We start from the raw sequence: 20,543 nt of genomic DNA, 5'->3' as shown, positions 1-20,543 counted from the left end.
TAAGTCCGGTAACTAAGTAAAGTCAGAAACAAGAGTAAGGAGCAAGCAGATTACTAGTTTTTGAATAACGCGTCTTGTAGATAGTTCTAATGGTTATCCGCAACCAAAACGAATCGTTGCTGGAATATATTAACCGGGTATAAGTGATGATTTTTCAATCGCTCGTTAACTTCAGTTAGAAGAATTAAATTGAAGTTTTGACAACAAAGTCTTTTAATAAAAGTTAACAGGTATTTTGAAACATCACACTTGCTTTAATCGTGGTTAATTCATTTTTTTAAATAACGTTTTTTTATTTTAGGTAAAATAATGAAAATTTAAAGTTTTGATTGAGAACAAACCTACCTATTTATGATTTGAAACTGTTTAAGGATTTCATTGAAATAAAAAATATAAGAAACTTTGGTTTTGTTTTTGTTTTATTCCTTTCAATTAATTTGGTAGTCTTTGATTTCAACTTTGATTATTTTTTTATTTATTTTATAAAAGTTTAGTTAAATTATTTAGATTTGACTTATACTTAGGTATTATTAAGGAATGCTTGAGTATTACGTAAGTCAAACAAGAATAACTCCAACATATATTCAATTGTTTATTAAAAACATCGATACTAAAGAATATACAAGAATAATGGAACAAAAATCGGTCTTACAAGTGAGTTTATATAATCTTTACCAATGGTTAGATAAACTCAAATAAAAAAAAATATAATAAATGTTGGAGGCAAAAGGCACCACAATATAAATTAAGATACATTAATAATATTTGACTTTAAATTGAAGCGATATTTTTGGTTGAGAGCTTGAATAATCTACAATATTCATTATGAATTCGCGAAAAAATGGCGCTTTGAGTGTTTCGTCGCTCTGCGTTGAATACGGCCAAATGAAACAAGCTTGTACTGGGGAACATCAGCCCAAAAGTGAGAGCAGTACTTCATGTGAGACCGACTTTGCTCCTTGTATAGTTTTAGGCGATGGGCCGACCTGAAGTACCGTCTTGCCTTGCTCAGCAAACCAAGCTTTTTAGACACCAGTTTTAATTTACATGTAATTGTATAATTACATGTAAATTAAAACTGGTATAATTTACATGTATTACGTCGGTACTAAATGAAGCTCGAATAATGTACGCCAAGTATTCCGATACCATTGGTGGCAGCAAAAGGAATGTTCTCAAAGTGTGGAGATTTTTAGCGGTTAACGCGCAAACCTGAGTCTTTTTAGTCCAATTCAACAGGACTTTTGGTATTGTAAGGTGAATTGGGTTAAGTCGGCCCCAATCCGAGATTATGTTTAACAAAGACTCGATTTCAAGCAAGTTCGTTCAGGTCAGTCCGACCAGTATATAAGGTGTCCACGGTACTGTCGTCAGCATAGCAGTGAATATTGCTGATTTGCAACAAATCACTGATATGCAGAAGAAACAGAGCAGGTGGCACGTAGCCTTATTCGACTTTTTTTTTTCGAAATGATAAGTGCTGTTGGCCCTAATGGCCTCTACAGCGTCACCGGGTGGGATAGGCGAGCTAAACTATTCAAGCCTAGTGTTGAGAGCTCACTTAAGGGCTCAGAATACGCGCGTCCTCAGGGCGCCTCCTGTGAGGCCGAACCTCGGCTTAGGACGCCGTCGTCGACTCGAGGGAGGAATGACGTGTGCATTCAACGTCGCACGCCTAGGCGTCGACGAGACGGTAAGAATGAGGGACCTCGACCCCGCTGGCGGAGTCGGTGTGTTGTATGTACCTATATATATAGAGTTGTCAGTAGTGAGTCTGTCGACGGGATCATGTAGGACGTGCTTAGGATGCCTACGGATCGCTTATTGGACATCAGAATTGTCAATTTTTAAGTCGAGAGTATACGCCGTCGATCTTAACCTATGATTGTGGATTCAACTCAGGCAAGCACCGATGAAACTTCGTGTGCTTAATTTGTGTTTATAATCAATTTCGTACTCGGTGGTGACGTAAAACATCGTAAGGACACCTGCAAGTGTCTAATTTCAATGAAATTCTACATTGGAGCAGCCTGGTGGAATCTGCTCAGAACCTCTTCCTCAAAGGTTGAAGTGTATCTCATTGCTGGGAATTAGCCCAACAATGGGATATATGTGTAGACTGTTATATTTGACGACCTCCGTGGTCGAGTAGTGTGTACACCGGTTTTAATGAGGGCGCCGCTCCGAGGTTTCGGGTTCGATTCCCGGCAGATTCGATGTAGAAAAAGTTCATCTTTTCTATGTTGTCTTGGGTCTTGGTAGATGTGGTACCGTCGTTACTTCTGATTTTCCATAACACAAGTGCTTTAGCTACTTACATTGGGATCAGAGTAATGTATGTGATGTTCTAATATTGATTATTAATATGTTATTATTTATAGTGATAACAATACATCGTAAAAATATAGATTTTAATCTTCTGATAAAAAAAACTAGCATTTGTAAAATCGGTCCTTAAGCGTTGTTATTTAACCTCAAAAATATAAATAGTTTACGGAAACATATAAAATATAATTGAGACAAAACGTTCCTGAAAAAAACACACATATTACTAAAAAAAAAAAACAAATAAATCAATAATGCCAATATATTTATTTACACTCCGTTACAATCAAATCAGTTAACTATATAATTAAGACTAAGTATACATACATACTAACGGACTAATCTTTATATATACTTATTGCGTAGAACAATAAAATAAACAGCGATACATAATTATCAAAATAACATAAAATTATATCAGTGTGAACATACTTATAACGAAGGAAAATTTTGTCAGAATAAAATTATTACAATAGAAAAATATATAAATTAAGTTTTCTATATAATCTTATAACATCTTGGTCGTTCAAACAGTTCGAAATTTCAAAAACAACTGTATCATTCACATTACTTATTGTTCTTCGATAATTTGACACTTGCAAATATTTGATATACCTTTATTCTAGATAATGTACATTGAAGTTCAAAATTATTCAATCCATGTATAATTTTTAATATTAGGTCATTAACATTACAGAGGCTATTAATAAAATATATTACATTTAAGTTATAGTCGTGTGAGCGAGATAGATATATCTTAGATGTTTTAAATATTATTATCGATATTAAAAGCTTCACACAGTCCTAGTTTAATTACTAAATTAGTGTATTGTTTTGTCACCAGTACCTAAAATGTTGAATTGGTTATAATTCAACTGTAAGATTTCATCCACACATACTAACATGAAACTAACTATATGTTTGTAAATAAGGTCATTACGTCATACATACAGCTTACTGCTCTGTTTAAAGTACCTCCCACTATAAAGTTTAAAATGTTTATGAATTATTTATCACCAGTTTCTTAAGCTATGAATATAAAAAAAAAAATACTGAACGCTCATTGGTCGCTTATTGTCTCATCGGTAGATATCAACCAATCACCGTTCAGAGATAAAGACGAGACAATCGAATCAGCGTTTCAAAAACTGGAGACTAGACAAACTTACAGTCTACTAATATAATGAATTTTATCAACAGCCCGTATAACAATTAACCTCAACGTACACAATATAAAATATTCTCCACATAAATATAACTCACGCAATAAGATCTTCACACAATACGGAATTATTATAACAATTTAAGTTTCGACACGGTGACGTGTTATCAATGTTTAACGACTTTATAAATACGCTAAAAGTACACTTGGAACTTTAAAGTATTACAAATTTATCTTATCTTTTGGCGATCTGTATACAAAACGGCGTTACAGATAACAGGCAGGCTCCACGATAATACTTGTAATGAGAGTTGAAGTCGATTCTATTGTTAATAATAATTAATCAATGTATCAGTTGTAATTTAAAATAAACTTTTATATAAAATCAATGTTAAAATCTAGATAATAATTCCAACGCCATAACCGATTGTATTGCGTTGTATTTTCAGAAAAAAATACTTATGACCTTTTATTTTTAAACTGTCACAATAACGTAACAAATATTTGAACGTTACATTAGAGATATATTAATTCGTAAAAAAAAAAAAATTATCTATCACAATCTAACTTTATAAGCTAGAAAAGGACAGACGAACGATTTATTTACGCCTCTAAACACAAACATCAATTGTAAAATCACATTTATTGTTACATAAAACTATTTCCATTACAACCGAGAACATATTACAGGCGCTTTGTTACTCCTCGCGGACACGCACAGTGCAAATCACAACACAAACTAAATCTCTATTTTATTTCATCCAGTCTCTTTGCATATATTTCCGCGATTAAGGTTTGCCAATACAATCCATTCCTGGCTGTAGATTATTTTAAGTGAGCGAGTGTACACGAACAAGGGACTTAACAAATTAGGTGACGTCGTTACGTAAGGTCTAACCCGTGCTAATAGAAAAAATATTTATTAATGGTGGCAGACTGTACTCTGTACGGTTAGAAAAACAGTTCATAAACACAAATCAATTTTAATTTAAAATATTCATTCGAAATAAAAGACATTATTACTGTATTATATATAATTAATAAATTTTATTTATTTACATAACCTAATTCAATGGCGTCAAAACAAGCACCGTTTTAATAATCTCATTGCATAATCAATATAGGTTACAAATAAATAATATTACATATTTTGCTAACCGTACAAACCGGATAAGTACTGTCCGCCATTTATAAATCTTTTCTTTATTCGCGCGCGTTATATGATAACAATGATTATCATAACGTTGGCAAATATCTCCAATGAGTTCCTTAATGACCTCGACATGACCTCGCGTTAGTCTGGCCGATCAGCCGTCTATATATCTGTAAGGAGCTGAAGGAAACGCGTATAAAAGTCGTTAAACATTGTGGTCTCGAGTCAGTCGTGCTATAGCAGCGACCTGATCTCCTTGTGTATGTGGCACAGGTAGTCCACGTAGGAGGTGCTGCCGTCCACGCCGCGGTCCTCCACCAGGAAGTGACGTAGCACCGTCTCCAGCTTGTCGTGTTGACGCATAACCGTTAACTGAAACAATGTTCGATATTATTTTATATTAACATGGTTATTTTTATTACTAACAGTATTTAAAACGGGATATTTACCGTGTTTTTTATTTATTTTATATTGTTTAATATTTTAGTCAAGAGATGGCGCTGTGTTTAGAACATATATATCTCATTATACACATATTTATTTTTCCAACTATGTGACATAACTAATAATACATCTAATATTTATACAATTAAATTGTACTTATTTTAGTACTTCGGGGGATTCGGTCGATATTAACATGTATGTCAATTATGATTATATTGTTTATATGGAAATCTAACAGGCCAAAATAGCCAACTGTAAATATTATTTAATAAAAAAAAATTATATATATATATATATTAATAAAGTATACTTAACACAAGACGAGTAGTCCTTACCTCTTTCGTGTACCGTTATAATACAAAACAATAGCCCCGAAAAATTACACCCAAATGATAATGACAGATAAAAATGTTTTGAACATACAGCTAAAGAGATAAGCTTATCGTATGAAATGAATCATGCACAATTTTTTTTAATACTCAAACCCATCACCAATACAAAGTTTCAAACGAATTATTTACAACTATCCAACAACCCTGTCAATAATCCACACACTATTATTAAATATTTTAAGACTAATGACCGATATTAATAATCAAAGGCCAAATCAATGATAAATTCCAATTGGAGGAGAAAACAGATACACAAAGGTTAGCCAGTCTAATAGCACTACAGCCAGATCTTGATAAATATTTATGTAATGTTTTTTATTTTAGTTTACTTGGTGCTACTTGGTGGGCTTTGTGCAAGCCCGCCTGGGTAGGTACCACCCACTCATCAGATATTCTACCGCCAAACGGCAGTACTCAGTATTGTTGTATTCCGGTTTGAATTCACCTTTCAAATTTAACTACAGGCACAAGGGACATAACATCTTAGTTGCCAAGGTTGGTGGCGCATTTGCGATGAAAGGAATGGTTAATATTTCATACGGCATCATGTCTATGGGCGATGGTGACGATTTACATCACCAAGTGGCCCATTTCCTGGTCCGCCAATCTATACCATAAAAAATGTAATAGATAGACGGGACGGGCCAATAGGCCACTTGATGGTTAGTGGACACCATCGCCCATATATATTGTTGCTGTGAGTAATATTAACCATTCCTTACACCGACAACGAGCCACCTTCGGAGTTAAGATGTTATGTCCCTTGTGCCTGTAATCACACCGGCTTATTCACCCCTCAAATCGGTAAACGACAATACACCTTGTATTGTCGTTTGGCGGTATAATATCAGATCAGTGGGTGGTGTCTACCAAGACAGGTTTGCATAAGTCTACCACAGAGTAACGTCTCGATTTATACTACATCACTATTACACTAACTACTTAAATACACTTTTTCAAACGACTTCGCTAATATTTTAATCGCCATTTGTAAACCACAGATTATGTAGCTGGATTGTTAACATCTCGATCAATTATGTCACATTAATTCAAGGTCAAAGTTGTTTATTGATCTTATTCTTATTGTTTACTGTTCAGTTACCATGAACTCGCCCCACTATATTATGATTTTAAAAATGCCATAAATATAAATGATTGTACGATCTGGCCTAAGCTCTTCCCTCTTACGGGACGAACACAAGTGCGTTTTTTTACTTCAAAGTGACGTCACAATGGGAGAAAAAATGATACAACTTGGAATTTTTAATGTTTTGGAGTATTTATATTCACTATTTATTTTATTAGCTGAAGTTTATTCACGCTATTATTGATAGCGATCTATCGAACACGATATGGGGGGGGGGGGGGTAATAGATGATGCAGGTTTATTAAGAAATATTAAACATTCCTAGTAGGTATTTAAGGTGTATATTTTGTAAATATTTACCAGCCAGCCAGAGGGCCAGCTGGACCGATTACTTGAATTAGATGGCGGGAGGCGACTATATGCAAATGTATGAATGTCGAGGCATTCCTATTTGCCCGGGCACTTCCTTACGATAACGTTCGTGATTAGAATATTCCCTACGATGTGAAAGATTAAGGTCTTATCAGGCCCAGAGCTATTTAAAAAGGTGTAATTTATGTATTGTTCTCATTGTCCAACTGGCAACTAACAAGATAAGTTTGTGGGCAGAAGCATCGGCATAGTAGCGTCAGCAAGAACTAATTAAATTTTTTAGTTTCATTAAGTTACGGCAATAACTACAGTTTAAATATCGCTATTACGTTCAATGTTTAGGATATAGTTTTTATTTGAATACACATCAAGAGCAGTGGGGCGGAGTGAAACTTGCTTATTTATTTTTACGGAGTCTTCAATGTATGACAAAGCCATTTGGACCGTGTTTTGCGGACATGTACCACCCACAGCAACCCTAATAAAACTTGTTAACATTTTAAAGGGTAAAATAATATTATGAAATAAAAAATATGTTGTTAAATCTCTTTAAAATAATAAGCATAATATATACGTATATAATTTACACGGGTTACTGACACGTTGAAAATTGGTTGTATTTTTAAAATGTTAACAATTTTAATAAGTGCATTTTTGTGTCAGAGCATTTCTGCACAACACGATCCATTTATTATGAGACACAAATCGGATACACTGGCTCGTATTAGCGGTCCAAGATGAATGGAGATCGAGTAATCAGATCGCGCAGCCCGGCTCGTTCCCAAACAAAGCATATATAATCCCAGAGTAACAAACCCGCGACCCGAACCTACAGCAACTTCTGCACAGTCTTGTGCGTGGCCATCAGAAATTCGACGTAGGAGTCCGAGCCATCGACCCCGCGGTCCTCGACCAGCAGCCGGCGGAACTCCGCCTCCGCCTGCCCGCCGCGCACGAGCGCCAGCTGCACACACGCATCACGACACGAGCTTATGCGTACGTGCTACTTCGCTTGTTTACACATTACAAATCGTTTAAAGTGCAGCTATTTAATGGGCGAAGATGTTTTTTCTAAATAATTAAATTAACACTTTTTTACCCATACTGACTACTACTACAAGAAATAAAAGTCACAATATACAATCATAAAGCCCGCCAAGGTGAGAAGAGTAGCTTTAAGAAACTCCGAAAGTTAATGTACATTCCATTTTAACTAAAATTATTTGTTCACATCGGTAGCTATAATGTTAAACATAAATAAAGAACTTCGTCAAGCACGTGAACGAAGGTCGCACATGCTCGACTCGTGATTCAGAGGTGAAGTATTCCCCCCTCGTCTATCTCACTCGTGCCATGCGAGCTCGTGCGCACTCACTGTGCACGAGCTCGCATGGCGCAGTCTCAGCCGGCGCTCACAGCGCTCAAGATGGCACCTGAACTCTCATGCATGGCGCACACTGCGCACTAGATGGCGCACAAAGTGTCATGCAGGGCGCACTAAGTGTCACCAACCAACCAGCCGGCCCAACTCACCCGCATGGCGCTGCGGCGCTGGCGGCGCACGGCGGCCACGAGGTCGCGCACGGCGCGGCCGGCCGGCGTGTCCAGCTCGGGCAGCTCGCACACGTGCGCCTCCACGTGCTGCGGGGAGCTGGCGCCGAACACGTCCCGGACGAAGTCCGCGGGCGCCTGCGACCCGACCCAGATGAGCATGTGCACTCCGTTCTCTGCGAAGCGGGAAAAGTAATTAGGAGCTCAGAGTATCCTTAGAGATATAGAGTAGTCGTTTCGCGGCGATCGCGGGGAAGGCGCGTACCGAGCAGGTAGACGCCCTGGTCCGTCATCTTGTCGATGGAGGCGCGCAGCGGCTGCGGCGGCGCGGCGGGCAGCGCGTGCAGCGGCAGCAGGCGCGGGTACGTGTAGGCCAGCGACTGCGACACGTCGGCCGTCAGCGCGCGGTACATGGCGCACGAGCGGTCGTCGCACGTGATGTCGGGCCCTGCGCGGGCGGCACTCGTCAGCGGACTCATGGCACTCTTTGTATAATATAGATTACCCGATCGAGTCATTTAACGAAATAGCAATCGAACAAAAAGCGACGCCATCGGCGCGCTCACCTCCCGCCACGGCGTCGGAGCGCAGCACGCAGCTGGTGTAGAGCGGCAGCAGCTTCATGGACTCGGGCAGCACGAGCTGGCCGGCGGAGGAGGGCGAGGCGCAGTGGCGGCGGTAGGCGGCCAGCGAGCGCGCGCAGCGGGCCGTCAGCCCCTCGCGCACGGCGCGCGGGCCCGCCTCGCGCAGCGCCCACACGGCTGCGGGCAGAGGGCGGTGAGCGGCCGCGCTCCCGGCCGGCCCGGGCCGGGCCCGAGCCGGGCGCGGTCGCGGCGCGCTGCTTACCCTGCTTGGTGAGGAAGTTGACGCACGTGTCCAGGTCGGCGGAGCGGTACACGTCGGCGAGCTGCTGCGCGAGCGCCAGCGCCAGGTTGAGCACTCGCAGGCGCCGCTGGCCGCTGCGGTGCGTGTAGAGCAGCGCGGCCTGCACGAACACGCCCTCCTCGCCCGTCAGCTTGTCGTCGTGCTTCACCTCCACGCCCACCGCCTTGTCGGAGTCTGGGGCGATTACGTTACATTTCTACATTCGACACGTCCAACATCCAGCAGTATCTCGGATGTGGACCGATTTCGGTGCCCTCGTTCGGAATATAAACGAATGAGTACAGAAAAAACCGAAAAAAATATTATTATAGTTTTTGAAAACGCAGAGAGGACGAGTCCCTCACCGATCGCAGCGAGCTCGACGTCCGTGGTGTTGGACATGAAGAAGTGCCCGAAGAAGTCGGTGGCGCGCACGCCGGTGGACGTGCGCACGCGCATGACGGCGTCGTGCGCGCACGCGCGCGTGACGGCGCGCCGCACGTCCCACGCCAGCCGCGCGCCGTCCGTGTCGGCCTGCGGACGAGCCTCGTTACTAGCGTCCCAGCGTGCCGGTCCGGCGGCCGGTGCGGACGAGCGGAGCTCACCGTGAAGTACGTGTACTTGTGCAGCTGCCCCCCGGTGAGCCGGGGCAGCTGCCCCAGCGTGGCGGCGTCCACGTACGAGTTGTTGCACACGTAGAGCTGGACGCACACGCCGGCCGCGGAGCACGACTGGCCCAGCTCGTTGTACGCCGTCGTCTGCGGCGCTGCGGGAGCACGAAATCATTGTCATTAATTACGCCTCAATTTCGTCCTAGAATTTTATCTTCTGCGGTTAGATTATGATTTATATCTAGATAAGACTGTAGTGCACAAAATAACTAAGACCAACGAGCCAACTTTATGATCTTGTTGTGCGTGACAGCTACGCTCGACACTCGCCAGATGTCGTCACACTACTTTCCTAGTGTGCGTAGTACTTAGAGGCCAACTGTTGGCCACTTCTATTTTCGACGCATGTCTCAGTCTATCTAAATATATAAATAATCGAAGCTTCTACGATATAACTTTTTAGAATATTAAACAAAAAAAATCAGACAAAAAATTAAGTCTCATTTCAAAGCTAATTCCATTCGTGTCAAGGTTAGGAAAATGACCTACAGTCCATCTCATTCGAAAGAGGAAAAATGCAAAACAATGTTTTAAAATAAACTACGTTTAGTGGTTCTTAAACTAATATATATAACAATACGCGTGTATACGTTTCGGTTAACAAAATTTGGTTAGCAAATTAATCACTGTTAACGGTGTTCCATCTCAAAATTTAATTAAATTTAATTAATTAATCGAACGAATGATAAATCATAATTAAGTAATATTCATTAGTAATTAAGAAAATATTTCAAGTCGATTAAAGAGGGCTGTATTATTGATATTGAAAATAGTTCCTAAGTAAAGTATAATATCAACAAACACTCACATAATATCTGCTTTTCCTTATCTGTACCGAGCAGTTTCCTATCTTCTCTATTGATGAGTTTCCCCGGAGCGTTGAAAGTTGGAAGACTTGTGTGGAACACTAGAAGTTGACCGGATGTGTCAGCTGCTTTGAGAGCTTCTAAACCTGCCTGTAATTGTATAAAGGAAGTTAAGAAACACCTGTAAATGTCCCAAGGCTAGATTAAAGCCTTCCTTTCTTAACAAGGAGGTTTGGTACTAATTTCACTAAGCTGCTTCTGTGCTGGTTAGGAGTACTAGTTGTTATCTACTAAGAAATCCAAAGGAAAAGCAAGTTTGCTTGGAAATGGGTATTGACACTTCTGATTATTGAAATTGGGGATGAAAGTTTGTACAGAAGTTCACCATTTTCAAATGTTAGAAATATGGAAATTGGTATTTAGGCTTCTGTTTGCGTAAGATAGTGTTTTTGAAAATTCATCACCCAATACATCACCCGTAGGATTTGACAAGATCCAGTTTATGAGGGCTTACTGTACATATAGCTGTTAATAATAATCAAAATATGATATTATTTTATGAGAAATAATTACCTGCACGGCTGGTAATAATATCGTCTCGGTTTCTTTATTGTTTTCGAACATGACTGGCAATTGTTGCAGTAGAGCTTGCAGGACTGGACCGCTGTCTTCTGGCCTCTCGAGGAATCCTTCTAGAAGGGGTACGAACATGTCCCCGACGTCACCCACTGACAGCATTTGTGGTTGAGCCAGTGTGCCCTGGATAAAAAATTATAGTATGATGCTGTTATGTTACAAGTACAGGAACCTTGGGCTTATAGGAACTCCCCTAAAAATAATTAGATTTACGTATTTCACACGATTTTCTAATAACTCAGCTATATTACTAAGATTTTATAATAAATATATACCTATTTATTTATAATACAACACTATTGCACTTAATTACTTATTTTCACTTTAATTTTAATTCGAAAATTACGATAAAAGTTTCGTAGACGTTCAAAACGCTATTTTTTCGCAAATCCATAGTGAACATCATAGATTTATCAAACTCTCAACCTCCCTTCTATCTTGCTATCCACTCCTAAAGATTATTATTTCATTATTTAAACATATATTATGTGTAACTTATAACTCAAATAAAACTACAATATGGCAGTCATAATAGAACAAGTAATGTTTACATACCTTAATATTATAAAAATGTACAGTTGTGCTGTATGTTATGAAACCCACACGAGTCCAACTCTTGCCGGTCTGTTCGTCCTTGGGCATCGACTGCAACATACATATGTTTATAATATAAGATCGATCAGAGGTAAATACATTTTCTGATCATGTACTTAAACTGGTTCACTCACTTTAAAAAACAAAATCAAAATATACTTTATTCAAGTAGGCTTTTACAAGCACTTTTGAATCGTCATTTAACAAACTACTTTAAGTAAAACTACCACCGGTTCGGAATGTAGATTCTACTGAGAAGAACCGGCAAGAAACTCAGTAGTTACTCTGTTTCAACATCTAAAAATACAGTCATGTTAGTTATATACAATTATATATGTATGTAATATATCGTGTAAGCATTATTTTTTGGTTGTAGAATAAGTCATTAGCCAATCTGGGTAGGTACCACAACTAACGAGATAAGCTTGCAAAGCCTTACCAAGTGATATATATATTAATATTTATAAAAATATCATACCTCAATAATGTCCAAAACATTATCACAAATCGTCTGCACTAAGCCATTTTTGATAGCGTTGTATGAGACATCTATAACAAACACCACCGCTGGAGGATTTGGTAAGGTGTTATTCTGGAAAATAAAATATTAATAATTAATGACAAGCATATATTAATCAGAAATATGATGCGGAATAATTTTATTGTCCTTACAAATAAATTTACATATAATTTAATTTGGTCATATAAATAAGCTGTAAGACAATCTGTACTAAATTATTTTTTTGTTGGAAATTACTATTGTCACCAGAACACAGTGTGTAATATTAAACACGTAATAGTGAGCAGTGCTAGAATGAATATGAGCCGAGATGACCCAGTGGTTAGAACGCGTGCATCTTAACCGATGATTTCGGGTTCAAACCCAGGCAGGCACCACTGAATTTTCATGTGCTTAATTTGTGTTTATAATTCATCTCGTGCTCGGCGGTGAAGGAAAACATCGTGAGGAAACCTGCATGTGTCTAATTTCAACGAAATTCTGCCACATGTGTATTCCGCCAACTCGCATTGGAGCAGCGTGGTGGAATATGCTCCAAACCTTCTCCTCAAAGGGAGAGGAGGCCTTTATCCCAGCAGTGGGACATTTACGGGCTGCTAATGCTAAATGCTAATGCTAGAATGAAATTCAACCGAAGAAAACTGATCAAGATGGACATCTTTAATCCACAGGATCATCAAAATATCATTCATTTTTAGTAATACTAACATGAAACCGGAATTGATAATACTCCTAATAGCCTCCAAAAAAATGTTAAAAACCGACTAAGTGCGGTACGGACGTACGCACGTAGGGTTCCGTACCATTATTTAAATCGGCAAAAAAATCACGTTTGTTGTATCGAAGCGACCTTAAACATTTATTTTATTATGCTTTTTAGTACTTGTTTTTATAGCGGCAACAGAAATACATCATCTTTGAAAATTTGACACTGTTCATGATATACAGCCTGGTGACAGACGGACAGACAGACGGAGGTATAGCGGGATATTGGTAATAGGACCCCGTTTTACCCTTTGGGTACGGAACCCTAATGCTGCTTGTGATATGAATGATAAAAACTTACTAATTGACGATAATTTTCAAATTAACGGTTGTCTGTATACTGTGATACAATTTAGACGATAAATGATAAGTTTCATAGATGATAATGATATGTTGCAATCGTATAAGCGAGTGTCACCCGGCAGTACTCCTTGGTGGCGACGATCTCGTAGGCGCCGAGCGCCATCTCCGCCGGCACGCGACCGTACTGCTGCATGCTGTTGATGTACTGCGTGTACTCCATGGGCACTGCGGGACCATGTTTTTTGGTTTAGTCATATATACCCAAACACAGTAACACAGTAGAAATGTCTCTTGAGATTGCGCACAAACTTGTGCGCTTCAATAAGTGCTATGCAATTGAAAATTAATTAATTAATTATCTAAACTCAGGTATGGCAATCAAAATTAATATTTACAGTACAATTATTAGAATGATGTCTACTTAACCTTAGACTAATTTCACCTGATATATGTCATGAAAAAATGAATTGAAGTTATGAGTATATTTAATAAAGAAGTTAGAAGACTCACCTTCTGTTGTAGCTTTACAGAAAGCACATTTGAAATGTCTACCAGCATCTATAAACTTCATATTCGGACACATGTAGGCTTTGCACCGACTGCATCGGACTGGCCCCATGTTGGGAGAGCCGGTCAGGGCTGCAAAGTCGAGTACAGGGGGCTCTTGTTCCGTACCTACTGTCTCGGCCATTGGTGATATCTGTAATCATTTTAATTATTAATTAAATCATTACTGAAATAATAATTAATATCGAGATTATTGAATTAAGTGTGGACATTGAAGTGTAAAATCGATAAGCAATCTTGATACTTACAACTAAACAGAATGGCATTGATGTCTGTTTCAAGAGATCAGCGGTGACGGGCACACTGTACATTGAACTTCTTATGTATCTTGGACCTGTAACAAAATTACACTATTAATAAATTTAATTCAAAATATTGTGAGATAACTTTTTAGGTTAATGATACCGAGATTCTGGTTTAATATTGTGTAAAAAAAAATCAGATCTGTAAAAGGAGCTACTCTGTAGCAGTCCTTAATTTTTTCATTTGGCAGAATTAACACTACCGTGACTCAGAAAGCAGGTAAAACTGTTTGTCTTAAACCTGAATTATCTCCAATCGTATCAGACTGCTATCCCATTCCCGATTTGAATAAAAAAAAGTTAGTATGGTGTGTATTATTTTTGCGCACAATCTTTTGAGTGCGCTTATATGTATATAAAAAAAAAATTTAAGTCAACAAAAATGTATACTTCAAAGTAATTACAAACATATATAGCATTAACATCTCAAACAACTTTTTATTAAAAAAATACTAATATATAATCATAATTGTCAACACTCACTGGCATTGCCCTTATCGTCAACAACAAAGTCTGTCGTGACCAAGGGTGGGACGAGCCCCTTCTCATTGGTGACGAAAACTCCTCCACGATTTTGCTGATCATCAGCCATAACTTGGATCTACAATGAAATGGTACTTAAACAACAAAATGTATTGTATACTTAATAAATATCTAGAATGTAAGATTTTCCTACCAAAATTTGAATCAAATTGTAAATAAAGTATTATTTAATGAAGGCAACAAAAACTATTAGAACATAAGTACTATTTAAAACTTGATATGAATAGGTATTATATGTTTTTGTACTTTACTGACATGCTATATAATTAAAATGTTGGAGAAGAGTAACTATTGAGTTTCTTGTCATATTTTCAAAATCAAAATCATATTATACTTTATTCAAGTAGGCTTTTGAATCGTCATTTAACAAACTATTTAAAGTTCCACCACTGGTTCGGAATGTAGATTCTATCGAGAAGAACCGGCCAGAAACTCAGTAGTTACTCTTTTTCAACATTTAAAAATACAGTCATGTTAGTTAAATACAATTATATATATATGTTATGTCTCCTGCCTGGAAGTCAACAAGGATTAACTCCACGCTTTTATAGGCCTATTTAAAAGTATTGACCCTAGAAAGTTTAAGGCAGCAATAGCGAAATTTGGATAAAACTTCGCTTACTGGGCTAGGCATCTGGTCAGGGTCCAGGCGCTTCTGCGGCGGTTGCTGGTATTGCGGGTTGTAGCTTGGTTGTTGGCCTGGGAAAGGCGGGTAGCCTTGCGCGCCCATTTGCTGTTGTTGTGGTGGTATTGGTGGCATCCCTGTAATTATTAGTTTTTAAGAATATAATATAATTTATGAAAGTGTAATATGGTTGTGTTTTATTTTTATATTGAACTTACCAGAATATTGAGCATTATATCCAGGCTGAGTTCCAGGGGCTGCCGGGAACTGTCTCTGCTGACTTAGTGGTGGCGGCATATGTGGTAAGCCGGGCATCGTTTGGTACTGATTATATTGTGAAGATGGTTGTGGAGGCATTCCCGGTTGCGGGGGCATGCCAGGCTGAGGTGGCATACCAGGTTGCGGTGGCATGCCAGGTTGCGGTGGCATGCCAGGCTGTGGTGGCATACCAGGTTGCGGTGGCATACCTGGCTGTGGCGGCATACCAGGTTGCTGTGGCAAGCCAGGTTGCGGTGGCATACCTGGCTGTGTTTGCATGCCTGGTTGCGGTGGCATACCAAGATGTGACGGCATCCCAGATTGCTGCGGCATGCCAGGTTGAGGTGGCATGCCAGGTTGCGGTGGCATACCAGGTTGTGGCGGCTTTCCCGGTTGAGGTGCCATTCCAGGCTGAGATGGCATTCCAGGTTGTGATGGCATGCCAGGTTGAGGTGGCATGCCAAATTGCGAACCCATACCAGGTTGCGATCCCATACCAGATTGGGGTGGCATACCAGGTTGTTGTTGCATTCCAGGCTGTGGTTGCATTCCAGGTTGTGGTTGCATTCCAGGTTGTGGTTGCATTCCAGGATGCTGTGGTATTCTAGGTTGAGAGTGCATACCAGGTTGTGATGATAGACCTGGTTGACTTACAATTGGTTGTTGTGAAATACCGGGTGGTCCAGGTTGACTTAGTACTTCACCTGGTTGTTGTGGCATGCCACCTTGCGAACCAGGTGGACCTGACTGAGGTAATTTTGATTGAGTCATGTTAGGTTGAGGAGGCAATCCAGTATGACTAGATGTTAAACCAGACTGTGAAAAGCTAGGTTGACTCGTTGGAGTTCCCTGTCCAGGCATTGGTTGTGGAGGTAAGCCTGACATTTGTCCTTGCTGTGGTGGACCACCAGTTCCAGTTTGTGGCCCGCGATTTGGTGGAAAGCCAGGTCCAGATAAATTAGGTTGTTGCATTCCAGGTTGAGGTGGACCTCGCATTTGTTGAGGTTGCGAACCAGGTTGGCTAGAAGGTGGCGGACCTTGGAAGCCAGCTTGGGGAGGTCCAGACATTTGCGGTTGTCCACCCCTTGCCATGGAAGGTGGGGGGCCAAGCTGAGAACTCTGTGGTCCTTGGGGTTGAGAGTTAGGTGGAACCTGCTGCATTGGAGGCTGACCATAGTTTTGCGGCTGGGGTACTTGCCCTGGTGCAGAGGAATGAGGCACAGTTTGGTTCATTGATGGTGGAAATTGCTGTGGAGCACTGCTTACTGGAGGTCTGCTTTGCTGACCTAAGGGCTTCATACCAGGTGGCAATTGACCACTGAAGTTGGACATTGGTGGGAAGTTTGAAGGAGGAAATTGACCAGGTGGTAATTGAGATGTGGGAATATTGGATTGGCCTTGTGGTCCATTAATGTTTAGGTTCTGCATCTTTTGAGACATATCCATCTGAGGTCCATTGGGTGGCATTTGGCTATAAATGTTAGCATTTTGGACACCATTATAGTCTTGAGATGTCGGTGGGAAGCCAAGTGGATTATTTGGTGCATTATTATTCTGCCCTGGTGGCAGATACTGTGGATTCATCATAATTAATGAAGCCTAGCAATCTGAAAAGAAATAATATCACCATTCAGTTTCAAATTAACATGAACATTCTGATAAAAAAGGCACCTTGACACTTGACACAGAATAAGGATCATGAAATGTTTATAGTAGAGGAAAAACATACAAAAATACTAGTGAGTCTTTTTGGGTCAGGAGCCTTATGTGAGCGCAGGGGTACCAAATACAGAACAACTCTTCAAACTTAATCACAATCGGATCTATAGTTTATGAATAAATAGAGAACAAAATCACAATATTTTGTATTAATATCTTTTTCTAAATATAAATTGTGTAATAAGCCTTGAATTGTAATTTTAACTTTGTATAATCAAACTACATTTAGGATGATTCCTAATCTGTATTATTTCAGTTATAGCTTTCTTGGTTATCCTAGACAAATTGTCTTTAAAATCATATATGAAAAACTAACTTACAAATCTATGTTCATGATCTGTAAATTAACAGTTAGTAGGCTGACATTGTTCTCCAATATTTAAAATGATAAAAATATATTCGTAAAAGAACAGTAATAGTTAGGTTTAAGACAACGCAAGTAAAAAGGCTTTTGTAAGCTATTTTTATGAACTTAGGTGTAAAATACAGTTAAGAAAAATGTATAAAAGACATTGTGTTTGCTAAGACAGAGACTTGATTTATTATATAGTTAAATATTTACTTAATAAAAGTTAAAGTATGTAGTTCCAACCTAACCTATCTTATAGGTAAAACTTTAGCTAGATAATATTCTGTAATATTAAATTATTTAATTCCGAGCCAAAGTTTCAACTCAGATTAGAATCTGAGAAAAAAAAGATATTTACTTCACACCACAATTAAACAATTACACAGATATGTATAAATTTGACTTGCTCTATGTTTGAAAGGTGGTTACAACAACATTGACAAAATTCCAGACTCGCCCGAATCGTTTATCGAAAGTTGGCACTTTGCAGTCATTCATCAATTAAGACTTGATGATTTAATAAGAAAATAATATGAAAGTACATGTTTAATATTACTTTTTATTTTTTAATATATGTATGTCAAGTTTTACATTCCAATTATCCAAACTAGTCTCAGTCCCAATTAGTTCACATAATCGAGGTTTAACTCTACTGTAAAAATCATAACACAAATATAACAAAAGGATATTTCCTCTTTCAAATCTTATTAACATTGATTAATGTTTCCGTGGGTAGGAACATTTCTGTATAACACAGTCCAATTATAAAATAATTTCTCTAAACAAATTCACTTTCAAGTTTAATGCGAAACTAATTGTCAGTATCAAATATAATCACAAACCTCATCTTTTGAACAGAATTGGTAGCTTAAACACGAAACAACAATTAACTTTAGTATAAAATTTTTTTTGCTATATTTTTTTAATAAAAATTTTGCAAGATATTTTATTATATGATACTTCAATCAATTTTGTTTGTTTGGAAATTACAAAAAAATATTCATGAATTAAAATACAACTGTTTTGACATATAAAAACAAATATTACAAGCAATTGATAATAACCAAAGAAATAGGTCAATAACATTAAAAGTACCTATACGTTCAGTTTAGTTTCGTAATCTATCTTCTATCTTTTAAAAGTTCCAATAACTTAATTTGAAAACAATTAATAACTGCGAAGGATAAATAACGAATTTAATACAAACTTAATCACGAATCCTATTCGAATCCAATCGATGATTACAGCATACTAAGCTATAGTACTTAAGTACTGAGTTTAAACTAACTTAACACATAGTAATTAAAGGCATTTAACATAAAAACGAAAACATGCAAATAACATTTATATTTTAGAAAATTGCAAAGAATTTATCCCAATATTATTTGACAGCTGCTGTCTCCTTTTTGATTATTCATTTTGCGATGATAAACAATGATGCGACGTCCTACTTTTATGCGAGGTGATAGATAATAAGTAAAACAATGTATACTTACGGCTTCTCTTCAATTTTTTGGTGAAATTCGATAATAAAAAATATAAACAACACACATCAATCGCATAGAACCACGGGCCACGTATCCCTGACGGTGTTGTCAGCGTCACACCGCATATGTGGAACTTTTCAAATTTCATTACTACTGCGTTTATCGGAACGCAAAAATCTAATAATAAAAAACATAATAAGTTATGTAGAATTATTTTTCTCCACATTCGAATCGACAAGTAAAATATATGATTTTATAAGTCATACATTATTTTCATAAATAAAGAAACATTTCGTAAATAGATAATTTATAAGTTGTTTGGTAATCTCATCTAGTGAAAATGGAACAGATTTCATGCTATGGCAATGTACTAATAGGAAATGTCATATTTTATCGTAATTGCTAAACAAACTTAGAACTTATTTCTTTTGAAATGAGATTTAATTTAGGTTAAGCTGAGCAGACTTTTTCCCGAATTATTTAGTGATTGTTGTATGCACACAAAAATATTTTTTCTCTTAATATTAAATTAAACTAAATAGCCTTTTATGCTTATTTTTAATGATCTTCTCCTCAAAATATAAAAAAAATTATCTTAATGGATTTAAATATTACATTATCACAAAGCTAAACCAAATAATTGTATATATGCACGTAAAATGATTAAAATGTAAGTTAATTTATAAAAAGCTTGTCCGTAAAATAAAATTATTACTTCTTATAATATTATGATCAACGAACAGTCTTCAACTAAGTTATGCGCAAGCGCGGACAAAGTTTTTAATGAGATGGGAAGTGTCGATACATTTTTTTTTTATATTTTCTTACAATTAATTTCGACCATTTATATTTTTGTCCAATATTTATCAAAGGAGAAAAGTCTTGACGAGCAGACAGACGGCCAACGAAGTGATTTTAGAAGGATTCGTTTTTATCGTTTCTAATTTTAATTTTAGCAAATATTTTCAACAATTACAATTTTACCTTGTAACAATTTCGATTTTATAAATTGGATAACATCACATACATACATTACTCTGATCCCAAT

General features: G+C 37.9%; 1 protein-coding gene across 4 annotated transcripts; it reads right to left on the bottom strand.

Annotated features, from left to right (window-relative positions):
* Positions 1–2,670: 2,670 nt before the first annotated feature.
* Positions 2,671–19,609, bottom strand: LOC125073794 (protein transport protein Sec24C). Of its 4 annotated transcripts, none has more exons than XM_047684835.1 (19): positions 19,505–19,609; positions 15,901–17,547; positions 15,680–15,819; positions 14,998–15,115; positions 14,461–14,546; positions 14,156–14,345; positions 13,761–13,870; positions 12,536–12,649; positions 12,019–12,108; positions 11,401–11,586; positions 10,830–10,977; positions 9,956–10,116; positions 9,716–9,884; positions 9,333–9,545; positions 9,053–9,247; positions 8,752–8,934; positions 8,469–8,662; positions 7,769–7,899; positions 4,875–5,012 (listed from the first exon to the last, which is right to left on the bottom strand). In XM_047684835.1, exons 2-19 carry the CDS (start codon positions 17,525–17,527, stop codon positions 5,009–5,011), a joined length of 4,059 nt encoding a protein of 1,352 aa, XP_047540791.1. In that variant the 5' UTR covers positions 17,528–17,547; positions 19,505–19,609; the 3' UTR covers positions 4,875–5,008. The 4 variants fall into 4 exon arrangements, with proteins under 4 accessions (XP_047540792.1, XP_047540789.1, XP_047540791.1 ...); XM_047684834.1 differs by having other exon boundaries at positions 4,879–5,012; positions 7,765–7,899; XM_047684833.1 differs by lacking the exon at positions 7,769–7,899 and having other exon boundaries at positions 2,672–5,012.
* Between the last annotated feature and the right edge of the window lie 934 nt (positions 19,610–20,543).

Source organism: Vanessa atalanta, chromosome 25, assembly GCF_905147765.1.
Source record: "Vanessa atalanta chromosome 25, ilVanAtal1.2, whole genome shotgun sequence".
In the NCBI taxonomy this organism is placed as follows: domain Eukaryota; kingdom Metazoa; phylum Arthropoda; class Insecta; order Lepidoptera; family Nymphalidae; genus Vanessa; species Vanessa atalanta.
Note: the sequence above shows the minus strand (reverse complement) of the source record. Positions and strands in the feature narration are given on the sequence as shown.